Below are 19,175 nucleotides of genomic sequence, written 5' to 3'. Positions count from 1 at the left end.
TAATAGAGTCTGTGAATTATAAATGGGAAGTGGGATGAAATTAAAAGTTTCTGCTGAGCCTTTTCTCAATATGTGGAGACTTGAACTTGCAAAGTAGTGTCTGAAATGTATTTTGAATAGGTAAGAGGCAATATATTGGGCCAGTGGACTGGATAATGGCTTGGGTTTTGCCTAACACGTTTGCAAGCATTTATGAAACGTGCTAGAAGTAAGCATTAAGTTTTCATATACAGCCCTAATTGTCTTGACATGCTATACATTTTGATGTATTCAGTTGCATTATAGTATATTTTCAGTGTCTTTTTCTTGTTCTCATACAGAATGAACAGTGTATATTTAATGAGCAACTATATACACACTTTACTGGTAGCATGTTAAGATTTTATGGTGATTGATTTATGCTATAGTTGTTGGTACTTTACAAGCTCCAGCCTGAAGACTGCTTGGGCCTGTTGTCAGCAATGTAGTGGCAGACTGCTTGACAAAACATTTGTGAAAAGCCTTGGGAGGGAAGAATACATTGGTGTCCCCTTTTACAGATGAAAGTTGGGATGCAGGCTGGCACAAGATTCTTCATAGACGAATATACAGAAAGCTCAACTTTCACTGGCAAGTGGAGGCAGGTGCTGGGAATGTCAATGAATCTAATAAAACTATTTCAAGTTAAGCACACACAAAATTAAGAATATACTGATGCCACTTCTCTGGCTAGTGTCATAAAGAAAATCTGGACCAAGTGAAGGAATCTCATTAAGTAACAAGACCAACCAATTAAGATTAACCAGCGTAATGGCCTTGGCTTCCAATGGTCACATCCTTCCAACTCAAGATTGGTCCGTCACAATGAGCACAAAATCAAGCCAGGGTGACAGAAGGACTGGATGAAGCAAAGCATTTGCTTTGCTGTCCCACATAATATCCTTGTCTCTAGAGACACATGGATTTGATGGATGGACCACCCAGTGGATAAAGAAATGGCTGAATGGTTGCATTTCAAGAATTGCAGTCAACAGCTCCGTGGAAAGCAGTGAAAATTGGCATTCCTTAGGAGTCAGTATGGGAGCTGACCTTTTTTCACATTTTGTCAGTGATTTGGACAGTGAGATTGAGTGACCCCTCAGCAAGTCTGCTAACAATGCGAGGCTGTGTGATGTGGCTGACATGCTGGAGGCAAGGGATGTCATCCAGAGGCACCTTGACAGTCTTTAGAGGTGGCCTGTGTGAACCTCATGAAGTTCAACAAGGCCAAGTGCAAGGTCCTGCACATGGGTCAGGGCAATCCCAAGTGCAGATACAAGCTGTGTATGGACTGACAGCAGCCCTGAGGAGAAGGACTTGGGGGTGTTGGTGGACAAGAGGCTCCACAGGATTTGACAGTGTGCATTTGGAGCCCTGACAACCAGCCACATCTTGGGCTGCATCAAAAGAGGCATGACCAGCAGGTGTAGGTGTCAGCATCTTGATGGGCAGATGGGTGCTTCTGCCCATCTTCTCTGCTCTTGTGAGACCCCACCTGGACTACTGAATCCAGTTCTGGGGCCCCCCACGTAAGAAAGACATGGACCTATTGAAGCAAGTCCAGAGGAGGGCCACTAAGTTAATCACAGGGCTGGAACACGTGTATGAAGACAGGCAGAGAGAGTTCAGCCTGAAGAAGAAAAGGCTCAGAGGAGATCTACTAGCAGCCTTCCAGTGTCTAAAGGAGGCCTGCAAGAAGGTTATAGAGGAACTTTTAACAAGGGCATTTATTGATAGGACAAGGGGAATGACCTTAAGCTGAAGGAGGGTAGGTTTATATTAGGTATTAGGAAGAAGATCTTAACTATAAGCATGGTAAGGCATTTTGAACAAGTTGCCTGGAGAGGTTGCAGACTTCCTGTCCCTGGAAGTGTTCAAGACCAGGCTGGATGATGTTCTGAGGAACCTGATTGACTGGAAGGGTCATGACAGGAGGGTTGGAACATGATCTCTAAGGTTCTTTCCAAACCAAACCATTCCTGTGAATTAGTAAGGAGTCCCTGACAAAGCTCACATATAAAAAGGTGAACCTACAAGAGGTCAAAGCAGCAACAGGTGGCTGTAGAAGAGTAGAGAAAGATGGATTTAGGTGGCAAAGTCACAGCCTACCTGGGGTTTAACCTGGTGAGTGCCTTATAGATGGCATTCTTGTTCTCCTTCCAGATGTAACAGCAGGAAGATGATGACTGAGAAGGGTGGTGCCTCTAGGCTGTGTGCCACAGGGAACCTGAAACAAAAGACAATAGAATGGAGTAAACAGTGTCTTCTTCCCTTTGGTCTCTACTGATAAGATCAGCTTTCAGGAACCCCAGGTTCCTGATGCCAGTTGGAAACTCCGAAACAAAAAAGACTTACCTTGGTGGAGAATGATCAGTTTAAGGAACAGTTAAACAAACTGGCAATACAATAATCCATGAATCTAATAAAATGCAGTCATAAATGCAGAGGGAGCTGGCAGGTCTCACAGTTACGCCACTCTCAGTGATCTTTGTAAGGTAAGGATGGTCTGTGGGGAGTGTAGGTTTTTAATGAGCATCTTGAAGATATATAAAAACAACTTTTCTGTTTCTTCAGGGGTCATTATCTGTGAGAAATGCAAATACATTGAGTTCGCATCCACAATAAATGTCCTTTTTGTGTCATGAAGTGCCTTGAATCTTGTGTCAGTAAATCTATTTATGTGGAAAATCATGCTGTGGTTTTACAGGCTATGAGAAGACAGAGGATGTTTCAGAGAAAACTTCCCTAGCTGATCAAGAGGAAGTGAGAACTATATTCATCAATCAACCCCAGCTAACCAAATTCTGCAATAATCATGTCAGGTATTAACAAAAACACTCGAGCATTGCATGCTGAATAGCAAAATTGAAAAGGTTACATTAATTCTATTTCTGTCATTTCTATTGACCCCCAACGACAGTCTTAGACACTGGAGGGAGGAATGAAGTGAGATCAGGAGACAAGTAAGCTGTTTCAGTTACAAACCTGACCTGCATTTTTAAGAATGGAGTGGGGAAGATACAGCTGCTTTACAGCTGTACCATCAATGTGTCCCTAGAGAATGGATTTGTTCTTCAGGTTTCAGTTCAGTCCGTCTTTGAATGTATTCCTTGCAGCTGAATGCTGATGCAGATGTACTGTACTTGAGCACAGCGTTGTTTGTGCTTTGGAAACACTTGGCTTTTTCAGTCAACCAGTTACAAAGATGCTGTGGTTGCCTGTGAGACTAGTTTTCAGTTTCAGGTTCAGGCTTTAGGGACTTTGTTGATGGTTTATGCTGGGTTTTTTGTTTGCTTTTGATGAATTTTAAGTCATACAGTAAATACTCGTAAGTAATGTGTGTTTAGATCTGATAACGTCCTCACTTCTGTTGTTAAAATTCAAAGGAAATGAGCAGCAAAGATACCTCTGTCCCAAGTAGGTGTGTTTTCTGAAGGTAGCTTTAAAAATGTGCAGAAATTTTGTAGACATTGAGAATAATGGGGGGAGGGAGGGGGATTTTCCGTGACCTTGAGAAACTTTAGATGCTATTTCTTGGTGTATACAACTTCTCCTTCTGTCTTTTGCTTGCTTACAGAGTAGAGGGCTTTTGCAGGATACATTCATTCCCCCCTAATATTGACAGTTTTATGCAAGGTCAAAGTAAATATGACTGACTTCAAAATAAGCTAAAATATTCTTACAAACCTTTTTCTTAAAAGTTTTTAGCATGATTGTTTTTATATATATGTTGTTTTAGAACCGTAGAGGGTGGTGGTCTGTTCTTAAACAGATGTAAAAGGCTGACAGAGAGATGGGAGCTCAAACATTTTATGAGGATGGCTTAGCAGAGATTGTTTTCCTAGGATAAATTTTATTATCTTCTTCCAGCCTAGCAAAAGCACACTTAATAGTATTTATCAGTTTAGAATCAAAAAGCAAACTGTTTTGTTTGAAAGCTTGTATAACTGAGAGGGAAAGAATACATTTGAAGAAGTTTTTGTTCTGTAATAATAGCATGTGTTTTTGTCTTTTCCTCTCAGCACTGCGAAGTACAACATAATCACATTCCTGCCAAGGTTCCTTTATTCCCAGTTCAGAAGAGCTGCTAATGCATTTTTTCTTTTTATTGCATTGCTTCAGGTAAGATCCACAATAGGATTCTAATGTTTTAAACTTGTTAAGAGACCATTTATATTATAGACAGAGATACTCAGATACTTGAGATTGCTGTACTGTTCTTTCCAAGCTAGCTGGCCTGTCAGAACAGCTGTATCATGTAGACATATCTTTAATAAAATGCTTGGGTTTGTGGCTTTCTTGCTCCCTGGAGATTACAAAATGCACACAAATATTTTTCTGTAAAACAGGTTAAGTATAGCTGAAATTCTGTTGGGTCAAAAAGACTTGTGAGAAGAAAATTCCGGTTAAAAATATCTGGCATATACAGAAAACTGTTACCTGTAGTTGGCATTTCTTCTAGAGGATAATGTCTAAAAACATACTGAGCTATATGAACAAAAATCTAAATTGGAAAGTTTAGTTATATTTTATAAATGCCTATTTTAATTCAGTTTGAAACATGGGAAAGGAAGGTGAATATTCTGCAAACACTAAAACCTTTGGAAATAGTACCATTGAACACTGTACTGTTTAAAGTACAGATGTTCTTTTATTGTATCAGCTGCTTCTGAATTGAAGACTATAAAGCTCTCTTGGAAATAATTAACACAGTGTCTAAAAAGTGAATTCATGTGTCTTTATTTGCACAGAAAATACTGTTTCTTGTATTAAAAATGTTTTCAACCAGCAATGCAAAATATTTTTTTCTCTTTTTTTAATAGCAAATACCAGATGTATCACCAACAGGACGCTACACAACATTGGTTCCTCTCTTATTTATTTTAGCTGTAGCTGCAGTGAAGGAGATAATAGAGGATATTGTAAGTATTTAATAGCAATAGTTTATAAATAGCTATCATATTTTTCATTTGTAGTATTACAGAAGTGTTTCCTGGTTGTCAAATCCAGGTCCAAGCATTTGATGCACCTCTTTATTTCTAATGTCCCATGCATAAAATCTTTAGTTTCACTGTTGTGACTTTTCATGGTTTTTTTAAACAAATGGGGAATAGGCCTTTTCAGTTTTTTCCTGTTGCTCCCGTCCAGTGCAATTAACTGTTTGCATTTCCTAAATGCTAGCATTTTCCTGGTGCCAAGTGTGATCTGCTGACTCCTGATGGCCAGGAACAGACATAGGTCCTTGTTAGGCACCTATGTTAGGCTTTCCTAGGCTCTTTCTAGTCACTGTCTGTGGTAGTGGTTGTTTTGCTTTCTTCTTGCATTGAAAGAAAACCTTCAAAGAGGTGGGACATTGTCAACACAGAGGCATCCATTCTGATTTATTTTATTTTGAGGGAAGGAAAGGAATTTCAGTCTATGCTTCACTTCATACAAAAGATGTTGAGGTTTTCTGAGTACCTTTTTGCACTCTCTTCAATAAAACTGTGTGATAGAAACCTGTCTCTCTAACTAGCTTAAAATAATTTAGTCTTTTAATTGATGTCTTTTGTATCTAAGGAATTAAAGTAATCTTAATTATTTACCAAATCACTCTGTATAGTAAGAATTTATTTATCTGTGTTTGTTTTATTTTAGTTCTGCAGGTATTTTAGAGGGACAAGACATTAGATATGTCATGATACAGCAGTGTCTTGTCTACTAGAGGAGTAGTGTTCCTGTTTGTGGGCTTGAGTTTTGGAAAGGGTTGCAGGTAGTGTAGTCTTTCCTTGCACACAAATAGTAAGCTGCCTGGGAGCATCAGATTTATTGTGTTTGAGCAGAATTACAATGTATATGCAGAAACATGATCAAGGGGAAGAGTGCTGAGCTGCAAAGGAGGTTTGGAATGGAGAGTGGTTGGTCCCATGTGTCCTTTATTGATTGGTTTTCTCCTCAGTTACCTCTGTGAATGGATGGTAGGCAAGATATTGGCTCCCTAGGTTGTATGAAGCTCCTGGATCACAGAGTTAAGTGGTCCTGCAAGACACAATGAGGTTTACATTAAATATTTTTCTTCTATTTGGCATTTCTAGTTTTTTCTGCTTTACAGTCAGCTTCTCCTTAAATGCCTTTGTTGCTTTCTCTTTACATAAACAAAACCCCTTTAAAAAAAAAGCCATCAAATCAATTCATGTTCTTCTAGATATTTTTAACCATTCTGCTGTTAATGCTTACAGACTTACACCATCTGTCAGTGTCTAGGCAAATATAAAACTGAAGCTGCTGCTACTGTACAAAGTGTCCTTTTTAAAATTATCTCATCCAGTTGCTTTTCTTCTGTTATTTATTTCTACCATTTGCTCTTTGTAACTTGAAGTGTACAGTTTGGTGTGGCAGGGGAGAAAGACAGGGATCAGGTATAGTGGGTTTTGCATATACCAGCTAAATAAAGTTCTCATTACCAAATGCTACAGAGATACCTGAAACCAACACAGCTGTACCATTTTCTTGCTGAGAAAGCTGACCACTTTCTGCATAGTAAAATATTCAATGTGTTTTCCCTTAACCATTAATTTTCATTATGTTTCAGTTTTTTTACACAGTGAAATATCTAGGATCTCCATTAATGGTGATCTTCATCTAATATTAAAGCTTTTGGATGGGAACCTTGTATACTGATAATAACAAATACATTTGTCAAAATAATACTTTTAGCTCAAGAACCAAATGTTTCTCTTTCTGGAATGAAACACCAAGAAGATGTTAGCAGAAGATACGATTCATACACAGCATGTGTTTTCCATATATGCTTCAAAGGTGCTAGCAGGATTTGTAACATGCAGTGTTAGACTGTCAGCTGGTTCCAATAATTTTCACCTGTCGCACCTCAGAAAGCGCTGGATATTAGCCTTTTCCAAATGGAGGAGATTCACCCTGTGGGCAAATAGACATCTGCTATGGTCAAGTTAGGCTTTCCCTTTGATCAGAGGTTATTTATCTGTACAGTCAGCCATCTTTTTGAAAGGAGAATCTGCTGGTTATCTATGAAAATCTAGTAAAAATAGTATTTCAATTTTGCAGTTACATGGTGGCCTTTTAAGAGCTGCTAGCTCAGAGTCAAATCAACATTTTATTGGCAATAAATCACTCAAGTATCTTGACCTATTTTTCTTTCGTTTTACAAGATTGCTTCTGATTTTGTTTGTATCACAAAGGCATGAACTCTGAATGTCTGTTTAAAAAGTGCACCTAAACCAGTTAATTCTGCTAAATTCAATTTTCTAAAACATGTTCCTGCTCAGGAAAAACTGAGTTCACGAATCCTAAATAGTGTGTTTAAAGTAGTACTTTCCTAAGCTTTTTGTGTCTGAGCTTGGTCGTACCTTGAAAATGCTGGCTGTTAATAACTGTATCAAAATATTACTGTCAAAAGATGTCTTACAGCTACATTAAAACTGAGGGGCATCATCACCTTTTTGTGGGGGTGTGCTGTTGATTTTTTGTTTATCTGTTACTGTTGTTGAAGTCTGCAGGCAGCTTTTTAGAAGTGGAGTCATTATGTTTACACAGTCATTGCCTGACTTCAGATGTCTGTATGAGACCCTCAGATGAAGAATTGTTCCATGATCTTTGCTGTGGTAGAGTCGTCTCCCAGTTCCAGGAAAGGACAAAGTTACAGCATTGAAATGCACCAGTTCCTTATGTAAGGAACTTGTCCAGATAGAGATTGCCCACATGAAAGGATATTTTAGTACAGTACAATTAGCCTGGAACTGGATGTCACTTTCCTGCATAACTATGCAAGTAATTAATAGTCCTGTTTAAATACTTATGTGGTTTAGTGAATAGATGAGTAGGAGGGGCTAATAGATGGGTTTTTTTATTAGAAGTATGAACGCTTTATCTTATCAACAAAAGTCTTTAACCACTCTGCATTTTTTAATTTAGAAAAGACATAAAGCTGATAATGCGGTGAACAAGAAACAAACTCAAGGTAAGAAATTTTTTTAACCTTTTTAGGGGGATTGTTGAATTTTTGCACATGGTAGTAATACAACTCAAACTGCTGACATAATTGACTGGGAAATCACATGTGCAGATTACTTCAAAATTTCTAAGGTAAACAGTTGAACTAATAATTTGCAGTGATGTTATCCCTACAAAATGGAATATGTTCTAGATTAAGGTTGTGAAGTTCCTAAGAAACTTGAGCATTTATTCATTTAGCACAGGTGATGCTGTCACTATTAGAAGATTGTAATCACCTGTATATTTAATGGACCTACATTATAATTGTACTCAGAAATGCAGACTTTTAATTATAATTTTTTTCAGCCAGCAATAGGAAGGAAGCGTCAAAAAAATAGAACTGTCTTTCTATGCTGCTTCAAAACTGTGGATAAACACTAATGGAGTTATTTTGGGTTTGATTTGTTGGGGTTTTTTATTAAATCAATGTACCAGTTTGATTAGAAATTATGAGATATTTAGCCAGTGTACCCTAACCAAAATATTGGCATGTAATTTTTTTTAATAGATTTTGATAAAGTGGTATAAAACTGTGATTATTTTAGCTCAGAAAGTGAGGGAGTTATTAGTATATCCTAAACATGTTTATCAGGTAGTATGTCAAAATTTAGGTTCCTGCTTTGCTGCTCTTCAACTTTTCATGTTACTTGTTCTGAGGTAGACCTCTCTTAATGGAATCAGTCCTGTTTTTATAAACAGGAGGAGGAATGAGTGTCATGTGAATTTGATTCCAGAAAATATGAAAAATACCACAAAGAGAAAAATCTTACATGGAATCCTTTTAAATATATAATAAAAATAACCATTATTTTTTAGGGAGAAATGTAGTAATCACTTAAAAATTTGTGTAGCACTGCATAATACTGGAAACATAAATTTTAAAGCCTACCTAAATTGTATGTAAATCTTTACTGTAAAATTTAGGGAGGCTTGGAGGGCAAGGTAGCTTAGGAAACTATTGAGCATGTAGAAACTACTGAGCTCAATAGCAGGTAGGGAGAGATTAGGATGGGGAAACTAAACTATTGACTGAAGTCACAGAAATAGAAATCTCCAGAGGCCTGGAGAAACAGATAACCTATTAGCAATACATAAAAAACAAAGGAAGACTTAATATCGACATCCAAAATTATCACCAACCACTCATAGCTTTTGAGATTACAAGCAGTTTTGGCGGCAGTGAAATCTTAAAATGCCTTTTCAATTTTAATTTTTGTCCACAGTGTACAAAGTTTTAATAAAAGGCTTGTTTTACTGTATTTTCTGAATCTTCTTCTTGGTTACCTCTCCTCAAGGTCTTTGGTAGCTGTTCCTAGGATTCCTGAGTGTTCTATGCATGTAGAAGAGTATCTGGGAAGTTAAATGTGCGATGAGGATAAATGAAATACTGCTCACACTGAGAAACATTTCTTAAGCTCATGCAGGATTCACATATGTGCAGCATTGATCCTAGCATCCTGACAAATCAATTTTTAAATATATTGTCAAGTACAATCTATTGTCAAAGCAATAATTAAAAAGTTAATCAGTATGGTACTCTCTTACTTTGTTTTTGTGTATTCAGCAGTTCTGTGACCCTGGAAAGCAGCGATGTGCATAGTACATTGTATGTGCACCTCCACCTTTGGTTGCCTTTTAAACACAGAGAATTGTTAGTGAAATGACATAAGCATGTGTAGATTCTGTATATGGGTGCCCATTCAACTTTCTCTTACTTAGTGATGATCTGTATCTCAGTCAGGCATAAGCAATTAACTTTCTAAAAGTTTACTATAAAAAAACCTTTTACAAAGGATTTGGATGTATTAGGCTGCATTGGGGATAATTTTTTGTTGCCTCAGGCTGCATACATGTGTGATCCAGGAGGACACTGTCAGATATTCTGACAGGGTGAAATCTGCATTTCTGTAGCGTGGTGAAGCAGCCTTCTGTAGGGCAGATGGAAAATGCTTTTGAAAATCAGTTGTAAGAGACAGCTGAAAAGTGGGAGATACAAATGAGAAAGTCAGAAGACTGCAGAAGACTTTATGGTGCAAGTTTCTGACCATTATATAAAAGGTGCATAACAACACCACTTCTTTTTTTGTTCTCATAAGAAAATTTATTTAACTGAATGTTAGTGTGTGCTAATTGTCCTTAAAAGCTTACCAGATCAAAGGTTAGGGTTAGAGTACTCTTGAGATTTCAGGTGGCTCAGCATGTTTTCAAGAGTCTGACTCATCTGTTTTTGAGCTGATTTTAACCACTTAAACCAGCAAGAAACAAATCCAGAAAGAAAAAATGATAGTGTCCTTCCATGGAGTGGATTAAGCTGGCTCATCAAAGGGCCCAGCAAACCCAGGAGGCAGCATGCACAAAACAGTGAGGGCACGCACCTTGGCATGGGGTGACAGCAGGACAGGACCTTTGCTCTGCAGCCAGAATCACCTTCTTAAAAAGTCCCTGGCCACAGCTGGTGACATACTTCTATTGCAGACCTGCAGAACTCCAGTGGCACTTATTAAACTGTAACTGTTTGTGAAATGTAGTTGTCTGGACTGCTGCAAGGTATACTTTTAATTCTTGTCTGTTCTTTCATCTGATTGGTGCCATGGCCCCATCAGTATTGCTGTATTGTAAGCTGTGTTGCTGACACAAGGGGATGGAAATAGGTAGTTGGCAGCACAATTATCAAATGTCTTGGGTTTCTTAGGACAGTGGTACAACCAGTCATCATGCTGAACCTGTAGTTTTACCAGTGGAGGGAAATGATTTGTCAAAATAGATTTTGTATAATGATCAACTGGTTGGTGAGGCAGTCATTAAAATGTCTTGCTTACTGTCAGAAAAGGAGCCTGCCCCATCTACCATTGCCCTGAGCATATCAACACTAATAAACTTGGGGGAAGGAAGGTGAAGACTTACTAAGCAGGTTAAATAATGATTGCAGATATCACTGAGATGCACAAAAAGAGGAGTCAGTCTGGACAGAACCTCCAAGAAGACTTAAATGTAAAGCCCATGTGTAGTCCCAGATTTTTATCCACTTTTTTGAAGTCAGCACACTCCTGTGCAAGAATTTGGTCCTGATTGGAACTGAAGCTTCCTGATGGTTTGAAAGCTGGAAAACAGAGTGAAAGGGAGCAATTTCTTAAAGTTATCAGAGTATTGATACATAGCAACATGTTTCTTTTTCCTTTTGTACATCCATCTTCAGTAACTGCGGCTAAAAAACCATTACCTTTATTATTCTCTGAAAATACAATCTTGGCAATTAACTGGCAACTAGACATGGTTTTTGTATCATAATAGTAACATGTAAAACTAGAATAGTGGAATGTGGTTTCAATATTAATTGTTACTACCAGGGAAAAACTATACTAAATACTGCTCTAAATAGCATGGGGTATTTTCAGGATATTTGTGGCGGAGGTGACTGTGGTGATCCTTAAGTTCTCTTCTATGACAATAACAACAGAAGAGATAAACTATAGCGAACCTCCTGGCACTTTTAATGAATATTGAATGTATTCCTCTCACCCCTTAAGTAATTTCAAAATTTTTTAACTTCAGAATTTTTTATTCCAATTACTGATTTATTTTGGAAAACACATTATCATAAAATCTGTATCAGATTTATTTGATTCTCAAGCCCTGTAAAATGTTCTCATTGACTTTGTAATAAGATTCAATGATACAAAAACTATTATCAAGAATATGTGCCATATATTTGAAATGCTTGAGCTGAATTCATAGAAACAAGGCATGCTCTAAAATATTATGTAAATCAGATGTGTCTGTATGGCTTTTCATGAGGAATATAGCACATACCTGTATACTGCAGTTAGATTGTAGGACTGGAAAATTCTTTATTTTTTTCCTTTTCTTTTAGTACTACGAAATGGTGCATGGGAGATTGTCCACTGGGAAAAGGTGTGTGTCTTTATTGGTCACTTTTAGAGCATAAAGCGTATTTAATATTTGTTTTATTTCTCCATGTAATTTTTAATGATAAAAATAACTGATATTATGGGAAATGTATAATCTCTTGCATTTTATTTTTTCTTTTTTGATATTTGTCTCTCAAAACGTACTTTGAAGTCAAGTCAGTTTTGATGGCATGAGTTCAAGCTGGTCAAGGTCAGTGGGAATAAGCTGAATAATATGATGACTGAGGCAAAATTACTCACTTCCTTAGTATAATGTGGTTTGCCAAGGCAGAAACTTCTGTATGGAAACTAGTTACTTCCTGTATTTGTTGAACTTCATCGGCTTAAATCATAAGAAGTTTAAAGGTGTATGCGCAGTGGTACCACAAGGAAGGGACTCTTAAAGGTATCTTTCAAGAACTAAATGTTGTGCTATCATCTAGTCACTTCATTTTAATGGTTTCCATACCTGAAAACTTGAAGAAAATTTGATCCACCGTAATTTGGAGGTAAGGTTCAGATGAAATTGGTTTATACCTTTGAAGAAGCAAGGATATAGTGTGATGCAACAAAACGATGGTCTTGGGTGAGATTAATTTCTTCTTTAACTCAAATTCTATCTTTCAGTAAAGTATTTTACAAAACCAGCAAAATTAAAGACATGCATAGAGAAGGCTATTAAAGATTAGGCTTATTTAGCTAATTAGGCTTACTAAAGATTTCCAAAGAGTTGCAGTAACTTTTGGCAGAACTCCAAGCTGTACAATCTGACTTCTCTAAGTGTGTGAGTTTCTAACAGTCTTGCTAGCAAATTCAGCAGGTAAATATTTACTATGCTTAAAACAAGGGTATAATACATTTTGTTTGAGACCATTAACCAATTCCCAGTTTTCTTTCAGGTAGATGTTGGAGATATAGTTATAATAAAAGGCAAAGAGTATATACCTGCTGACACTGTACTGCTCTCATCAAGGTAGAGATGCCCACTGATACTTATAGTGTAGAGGCTGGTTTCTCTACCCTGCATTTATTTATTTATTTGTGATTGCTCCAAGGAAATAAAGAATAAACAAAAGAGCTGCTGTTCTGAAGTGTAGTCTTGTGTTCATTTGGTCATTTCTCATTTAAAGCAATGGGTTTTTTTTTCAACTGTGACAATTGCAGTTTTGAAATTACACAGGCATTCAATTTACTCCTAAGAAAAATGTAGTATGTTAATTTTGTTGCTGAATATAATACAAAAAAGGCTGCTTCTCTGTCTGAAAATTGGACCTCAACTGCCATATTTAGCCATGTTGGCTTTTTGATATGTACCCAACAAATTTCATCCCATAAGTAAATTGAAATTGATGTATTGCAGGGAACAGAAATGGTTTCTAAATTATATAGTCTCCAGTTTGATAATTGAATCACGGAAAAAAGTGAACATGATATGTGAATCATCAAATTAGTACTTATCTGAACACTCACTTTATTATCTAATGTTTATATTATGAATAATTTCATCAGTTGGAAGCAAGACTTAATTTTTAGCATGTCATGCTGTGACCCTTTTTACATGGACAATCAGAGATTGTTTATCATCATTTCCTTGGACAGTTTTATTTAAGAAATCCACATCTTAAGTGGGAGATGCACGTTTTTCAACATCTATTTGATCAGGTCAACAGACAACATATTCTAAGAATCCTTTTTAATGGATTTTACCTAAATGTGAATGTATTGTAATTTTTTTTTTCTGGCACAAGCAGAAGTGTTATGTGTATGACTATGATTTAGATATGAACCCTCTGTGACCCCACTGAAGTTAATTAATCTACTTATGCCTACAATTAATAAAGTTGGGATCTTACGCATTTCTGTTGACAGACTGTGGTATAGAGTAGTACATCGTTTCTCTGTCTTCCATTATATTTCAAAATTAAGTGCAACTGTTTCTAAAACACTTCCAATAAATTACTATCAAGTGTAAAGTAGATCCCAGAAAATATTACAAATTTCCCTCATAGTCTGTCTTCAGTGCAAGTGTTATTCATAACTTAGCTTGTGTTGAGTGTCCTCTGTAAACCTTTTACTTCTGTACATTGAGAAGCTTTTACAAATTCTCCACCAAGATCTTTCCTTCTCCAGCAAGAACTTTGCAGGCAATACACCAAGCAGCAAGGACACTTTCTCTGTCTGACCTGATGATAGCTTCTGTCATGCTAACCATAGTGTCTTGCAGGTGGAAGAGATTACATCCTCTCAGAGCAGCTTCTTCATAATCTTCCTGAGTAATCCCTTAAATTTTAGTCTGTTCCTAGATGTCTTCACAGTTTTGCCCTTTCAGATTTGGAGGACATTGCATCACAGTTGTGGTTTACACACAGGAAAATACCAACTGCCTAAAAAGCCTACTTTGCAATCCTTGTACCCCTAAAGGAATCTTGTATCATGAGTTGACAGTGAAAATAATAGTTAGCTGCTACTGGACTTGTTCAGGACTGTTTCCGTTTTGTTTAACCCCTCTTTAGTGCCCTTATTAGAACACACTATGTGTGTCCAACTATGTGTATCCAACTATTACTCACATTGGATTTTTCTGTCAGCTTTTCTTCCAGGATCCAGTTTGCAGTGGGGACTCTTTGAATAACAATTGATTTTCTAGGCCCAGTTCAGGCATTTTTTCCAGCTAAAACATCTTCCCTAGTTAAATTACTAGGATCCTGTTCCAGCCTTGCTTCCAGGAGAGAGCCCTGTACTACTACATGACCTCTAATTCTCCCTGCATACTGGCATGTGCTCTCCTCCATCTCTCATCTCCATGTGGCCATGTTTCTTTTGGAAGACTCTCATCAATTTCGCTTTCATATCTTTATTGATGCCCAGCTACATTTAAGGTTCCAAAAGCAATGTGAGTGTGTGGGCCTGATTTTAATTCAAACTAATAAGACTGGAATGTTTTTACCAGCAATAGCAGTTTCTGGAGAAAAAGAGGGTCTTAATTATTTTAGGAAACTATAATCTCTTACAGTGAAGGACATAAACCTCTGAGATTTAAATCTGCATGGTTCTTGCTAGTTCAGTGTACACTGAAATTTGCGAAACTGGAAAAAATACAAAACAATTTTCAGCATGTCTACATAAAAAAGGTACTTGTTACCTGGCTCTTCAGAAAAGCTGGTGAAAAGTTGGTTGTTGTGGGTTTTATTTTCTTAATTGGTGTATGGAGTGGCTGGAAACTTGGTGAGTTGAGAAATAAGCATAACACTTTTTTATGTTTACATACAATGGCTATGTGTTCTGCAGCTTAAAGTTTGTGCCTTACAGTAAAATAAACCACTTGAGTAAAAATGAAAGTGTTCTAGCTCTTTTCTTTCTGACCTGATTAAAATAGATTTTGAAAAAATTGTCATCAGACATTTTAATTAACATGTATTGTCTGAATAATAATTTCAAACTCTGTCTTTTTGTCTTTGTTCATTTGTTTTGTTTTGTTGTTGGTTTTTTTTCCCCTGTCACTTATTTTTCTGTTCTAATCATTTCAAACTGGGATGTGTAGGTGGCAGTAGGGGAAGTAGTGAAAGTGACCAATGGGGAACATCTCCCAGCTGATCTCATCAGTCTGTCATCAAGGTTAGAATAAAGTAGTTGCACAGGATATGTGTATGTGGGTCCTCATATACCAAATATGAATAACACTGCCATGTTGATAATCTTTGCTTTGCTATTTACCTTTCTCCAACAAGGCCTACATATTTATAAAATTAGAAAGGGTTCTTTTATCAAATATAGACCATTAAAGTGAAAATGCGCAAGAACACTTTAAGAAGTTAAAATTGTTTCACTCCTCTTGGTTTTTACACTACCCCCATGGAATTTTATCAAACATTGAAAAAACACAGTTAAACACCAGGTTAAATATATGTTTAAGAGGAATATACATGTTGCTACCAACTTGCTGTTTTCAGCAAAGAATATAGTTTAACATTGGTAGGACTGGTAGAGGACCCTCTGCACAAACTTGGATGTTGCACAATCTCTGCTGCATGTGGTGGCAAAAGCAGCATTGTTCTTGTGTACTGTGACAAAATGCATGTTTCTTAGACATGTCAGCTTTATGCTATTGTCTGCACTCTTACCACACTTTGTTTTTTCCCTAACTAATCAATGGGCCTGCCTTGATCTAACAATAACTTACTTTGGAGGTCACTGTAGTCTGCTGCAGTTCTTGCAATTAAGCATGTGTCTCACTTGAAATATCTTTGCTGCCTTAGTTTGTTTTAAAAGTGCTTTACAAAAATACTGTTTGGTTTTTATTGTTAACTAATAAAAATGTTAGAATTGTGAAAATGTCTTACACAGGTGGTTCCATCCAAGCAGGCTAAATAAAAGTTGTTTATATTTTTGGAGAAATTTGCCAAGAATAAAACAGTAGCCTGAATGTACTTTATTATAATTTTTGACATTTTAATGCTTATACTTTAAAAATTGTATTAAAATAACCTACTTAACATTATCCTTAACATATCCAAATAATTTTAAATTAAGTCACTTATCTGTAGCCACTTTTCCATTAATAAAAGAATTTTTAAAAACAATTGATGCTCGAATTTCATGCTAGAATGAAGGAAAACACTAGAAGCATTAAAGTGGTATAGAGAGTAAACTTTTTTTCTTTTAAGTTTTACAGTGGTTTTATGACTTATTTGATCATTTTCAGAATCAAAACTGTCTTTCTGTCTTGTTTCTGTCTTAAACTCCTGCTGCCTGCTCTAGTAAGCACTACAAATGCACTGCACTGTGTCCATATCATAATCTCATACGTAAAGACAGAAAACTTTTGCTGAGTACAGTGATTTTGTCAATGTTTCCTTTAAGAAAATGGGCTTTGGCAAACTTCTCTGAAAATGTAAACTACTGTTAGTTTTTATAGCTTTGGCTGTAAATTATTCTGGTTTTGAAGAGTTTATAAGACAAACCTGTTTGTATAAATAAGTATTACAAGATTACAGGAAGTAAATGGATTCTGCCCCCTATTATAATTTTGAATTCAGGACTTTTTTTCTCTTAATAGTGAACCACAAGCCATGTGCTACATTGAAACATCTAACTTAGATGGTGAGACTAACTTAAAAATTCGACAGGTAGGAATTTAATTTCTGGGAATATTGCTTATGTTATTTCTGTCTATTAATGCTTATAAAAACATTTTATTACATTGATGGATGTTCTAGAAGACTGAAATTTTAGTGGTTTGAATAAAAAACTACGGATTATTGGCATCATAAAAGTGGAGGAATGAGTGGTTGCTTCTAAGTCATTCTTTGTGCTTTGTTTTGGGGTTTTTCTTTGGGAGAATAGGTAGAAACATAAGTGGTTTGGGTATTGGCTTTGTTTCTAGAGAGCAGATGATGGGGCAGAAGCCCTGCAGAAAGCAGCTGATGGGGCCAGTATTGTCCTTCAGGGACAGGTAGGGAAGAGCAGATTTTGACTGAGTGCCCTGTCGCTATGCAGGGACATTCTTGCTGAGCTCTCTGAGGGATTATGACCCTGTCTTGGTCATGGTATTTTCAGATGCCAAGGTGACTTTTTCACTGTAGCACCTAATTGCGACAGCAAAGTGTAGCTGGTCCATTTGCTCCCATAGGGATGATTGTTTCCCGGTCTTGCTGTTAGATTTATAATATGTAGATTTGTTATTGGATAGTGTTTTTTAATGTCATGACAAATGAATTTTGTTTCCAGGGTTTGCCACTAACATCAGACATCAAGGACACAGAAAGCTTGATGCAGCTCTCTGGCAGAATTGAGTGTGAGAGCCCAAACCGACATCTCTATGACTTTGTTGGAAACATCAGACTGGATGGGCATGGGTATGTAAATACCAGGAAGAAGGTCTTGGGAGATTCAGTCTATACAGTAAACAGCTATGTGTTAAACTACTTAAGTAAAAATATGAATAGTAAATCTTCTTTTATGTATTGTCTGCTAGACTTTACTCTTTTGAAAAACTAGAAGCATAAAACCTTACTTCTAAATGTCTACAACTTGAGTTGTTTTACTAGTTGTCCTTCAGAAAGCATTAAGTATTAATAATAGGAGAGACTGCTAATCAAATTCTGGAATATGTGCCTAGTAACTCACTTCTTAGGCATGTCATTTATTACAGAAGCTGAATATAAATAATTTCTTGTCTCTTTTATTGTTTTAATTGTTCTTTTCTTCTGTTTGTCTAAGTGTGGAGTGGAACAAAGTCCATTGCTATATACCTCAAATTCTTCTAATTTGGTAGCTGAAAAATGTTTAATACCTTAGTTTACTGAAAGTATGTTCCTTTAAAAATAGAAAATGTGCACTTAGAACACACATGCTTGTACAACTGCTTAAAATTCTTAAAATATTGAAATGCTCACCAAATATCGATAGTCAGTCATTCACTCTGTGAATTCACAAAAGATTTATTGCTAGATCTAGAATTGCTGGATCCTTCATTACCAAAGATTTACAGTATTTCTTATTTTTTTGGTAGATATTTATTTCTCCATATCCAATATTGTTCATGTTTGTGGTTTTAGACTGATACATATAGTACTAATTACTAAATAGCTCTTTTTTTTTTCCCTTAATATTCCAGTTTTTTATTTACTGATTTCTTACAGATGCACTCTGGGATTTTTCAGTCACAAGAGTGTGGATCTATTATAATTCCATAGTACTTGTCATTAAGAAGAGAAAAACATTTACCTGTAATTCTGCTCTGAAGGTAATAGTTATAACAGACCCACACATTCATTCTTCCTCCCTGGCTAGAAGGAAAAACATACTTTCCTTTTAAATCTAATAATTTAAATTTTAAAATTTGAATTAAAAAATGACTATTGAATGTGCTGATGGCTATTATGCCTCAAGAATGTGTAAGAGGCTGCCATCTGCTGGTCAAGAAATTTTTCATTTGAGAAATTATGTTTTGGAATATTTTGCCTATAGTTCCTGTGCAGTGGGATAGTTCCAAAAGTGTGGCTCTAATATAATATTTACCTTCAGTGAAAAAGAATTACAGGTAAGTAACTCTTTTTGGATCTTGTCCTTACTTCAGCCTGAAAAATCAGGGATCTGTTCTTTTTCTGCCCATTATATAGGGAGTGCAAATTCATCTAATTGATATTTACTTGTCCAGATCTTTAGACCTTCCTACCACATTATGTAGGTGCAGCAGTTGTGATTTACACTTTATGCATTACCATCTTATTTGCAAAA

General features: G+C 36.4%; 1 protein-coding gene across 1 annotated transcript in view; it reads left to right on the top strand.

The window, feature by feature from the left end:
* The first annotated feature begins 789 nt into the window (after positions 1–789).
* ATP8A1 (ATPase phospholipid transporting 8A1) overlaps positions 790–19,175 on the top strand; it is a 94,747-nt gene continuing 76,361 nt past the window's right edge. Inside the window, exons 1-9 of the mRNA XM_014311944.2 lie at positions 790–865; positions 2,726–2,840; positions 4,041–4,140; positions 4,842–4,940; positions 7,948–7,993; positions 11,900–11,940; positions 12,836–12,909; positions 16,993–17,062; positions 17,664–17,791. Coding sequence (XP_014167419.2) covers positions 790–865; positions 2,726–2,840; positions 4,041–4,140; positions 4,842–4,940; positions 7,948–7,993; positions 11,900–11,940; positions 12,836–12,909; positions 16,993–17,062; positions 17,664–17,791 — 749 coding nt within the window. The remainder of the gene's footprint in view (positions 866–2,725; positions 2,841–4,040; positions 4,141–4,841; positions 4,941–7,947; positions 7,994–11,899; positions 11,941–12,835; positions 12,910–16,992; positions 17,063–17,663; positions 17,792–19,175) is intronic.

The sequence above is a fragment of the Geospiza fortis genome, unplaced genomic scaffold (genome assembly GCF_000277835.1).
Source record: "Geospiza fortis unplaced genomic scaffold, GeoFor_1.0 scaffold40, whole genome shotgun sequence".
Taxonomy (NCBI): domain Eukaryota; kingdom Metazoa; phylum Chordata; class Aves; order Passeriformes; family Thraupidae; genus Geospiza; species Geospiza fortis.
This window is presented reverse-complemented; position numbering and strand designations above follow the sequence as displayed.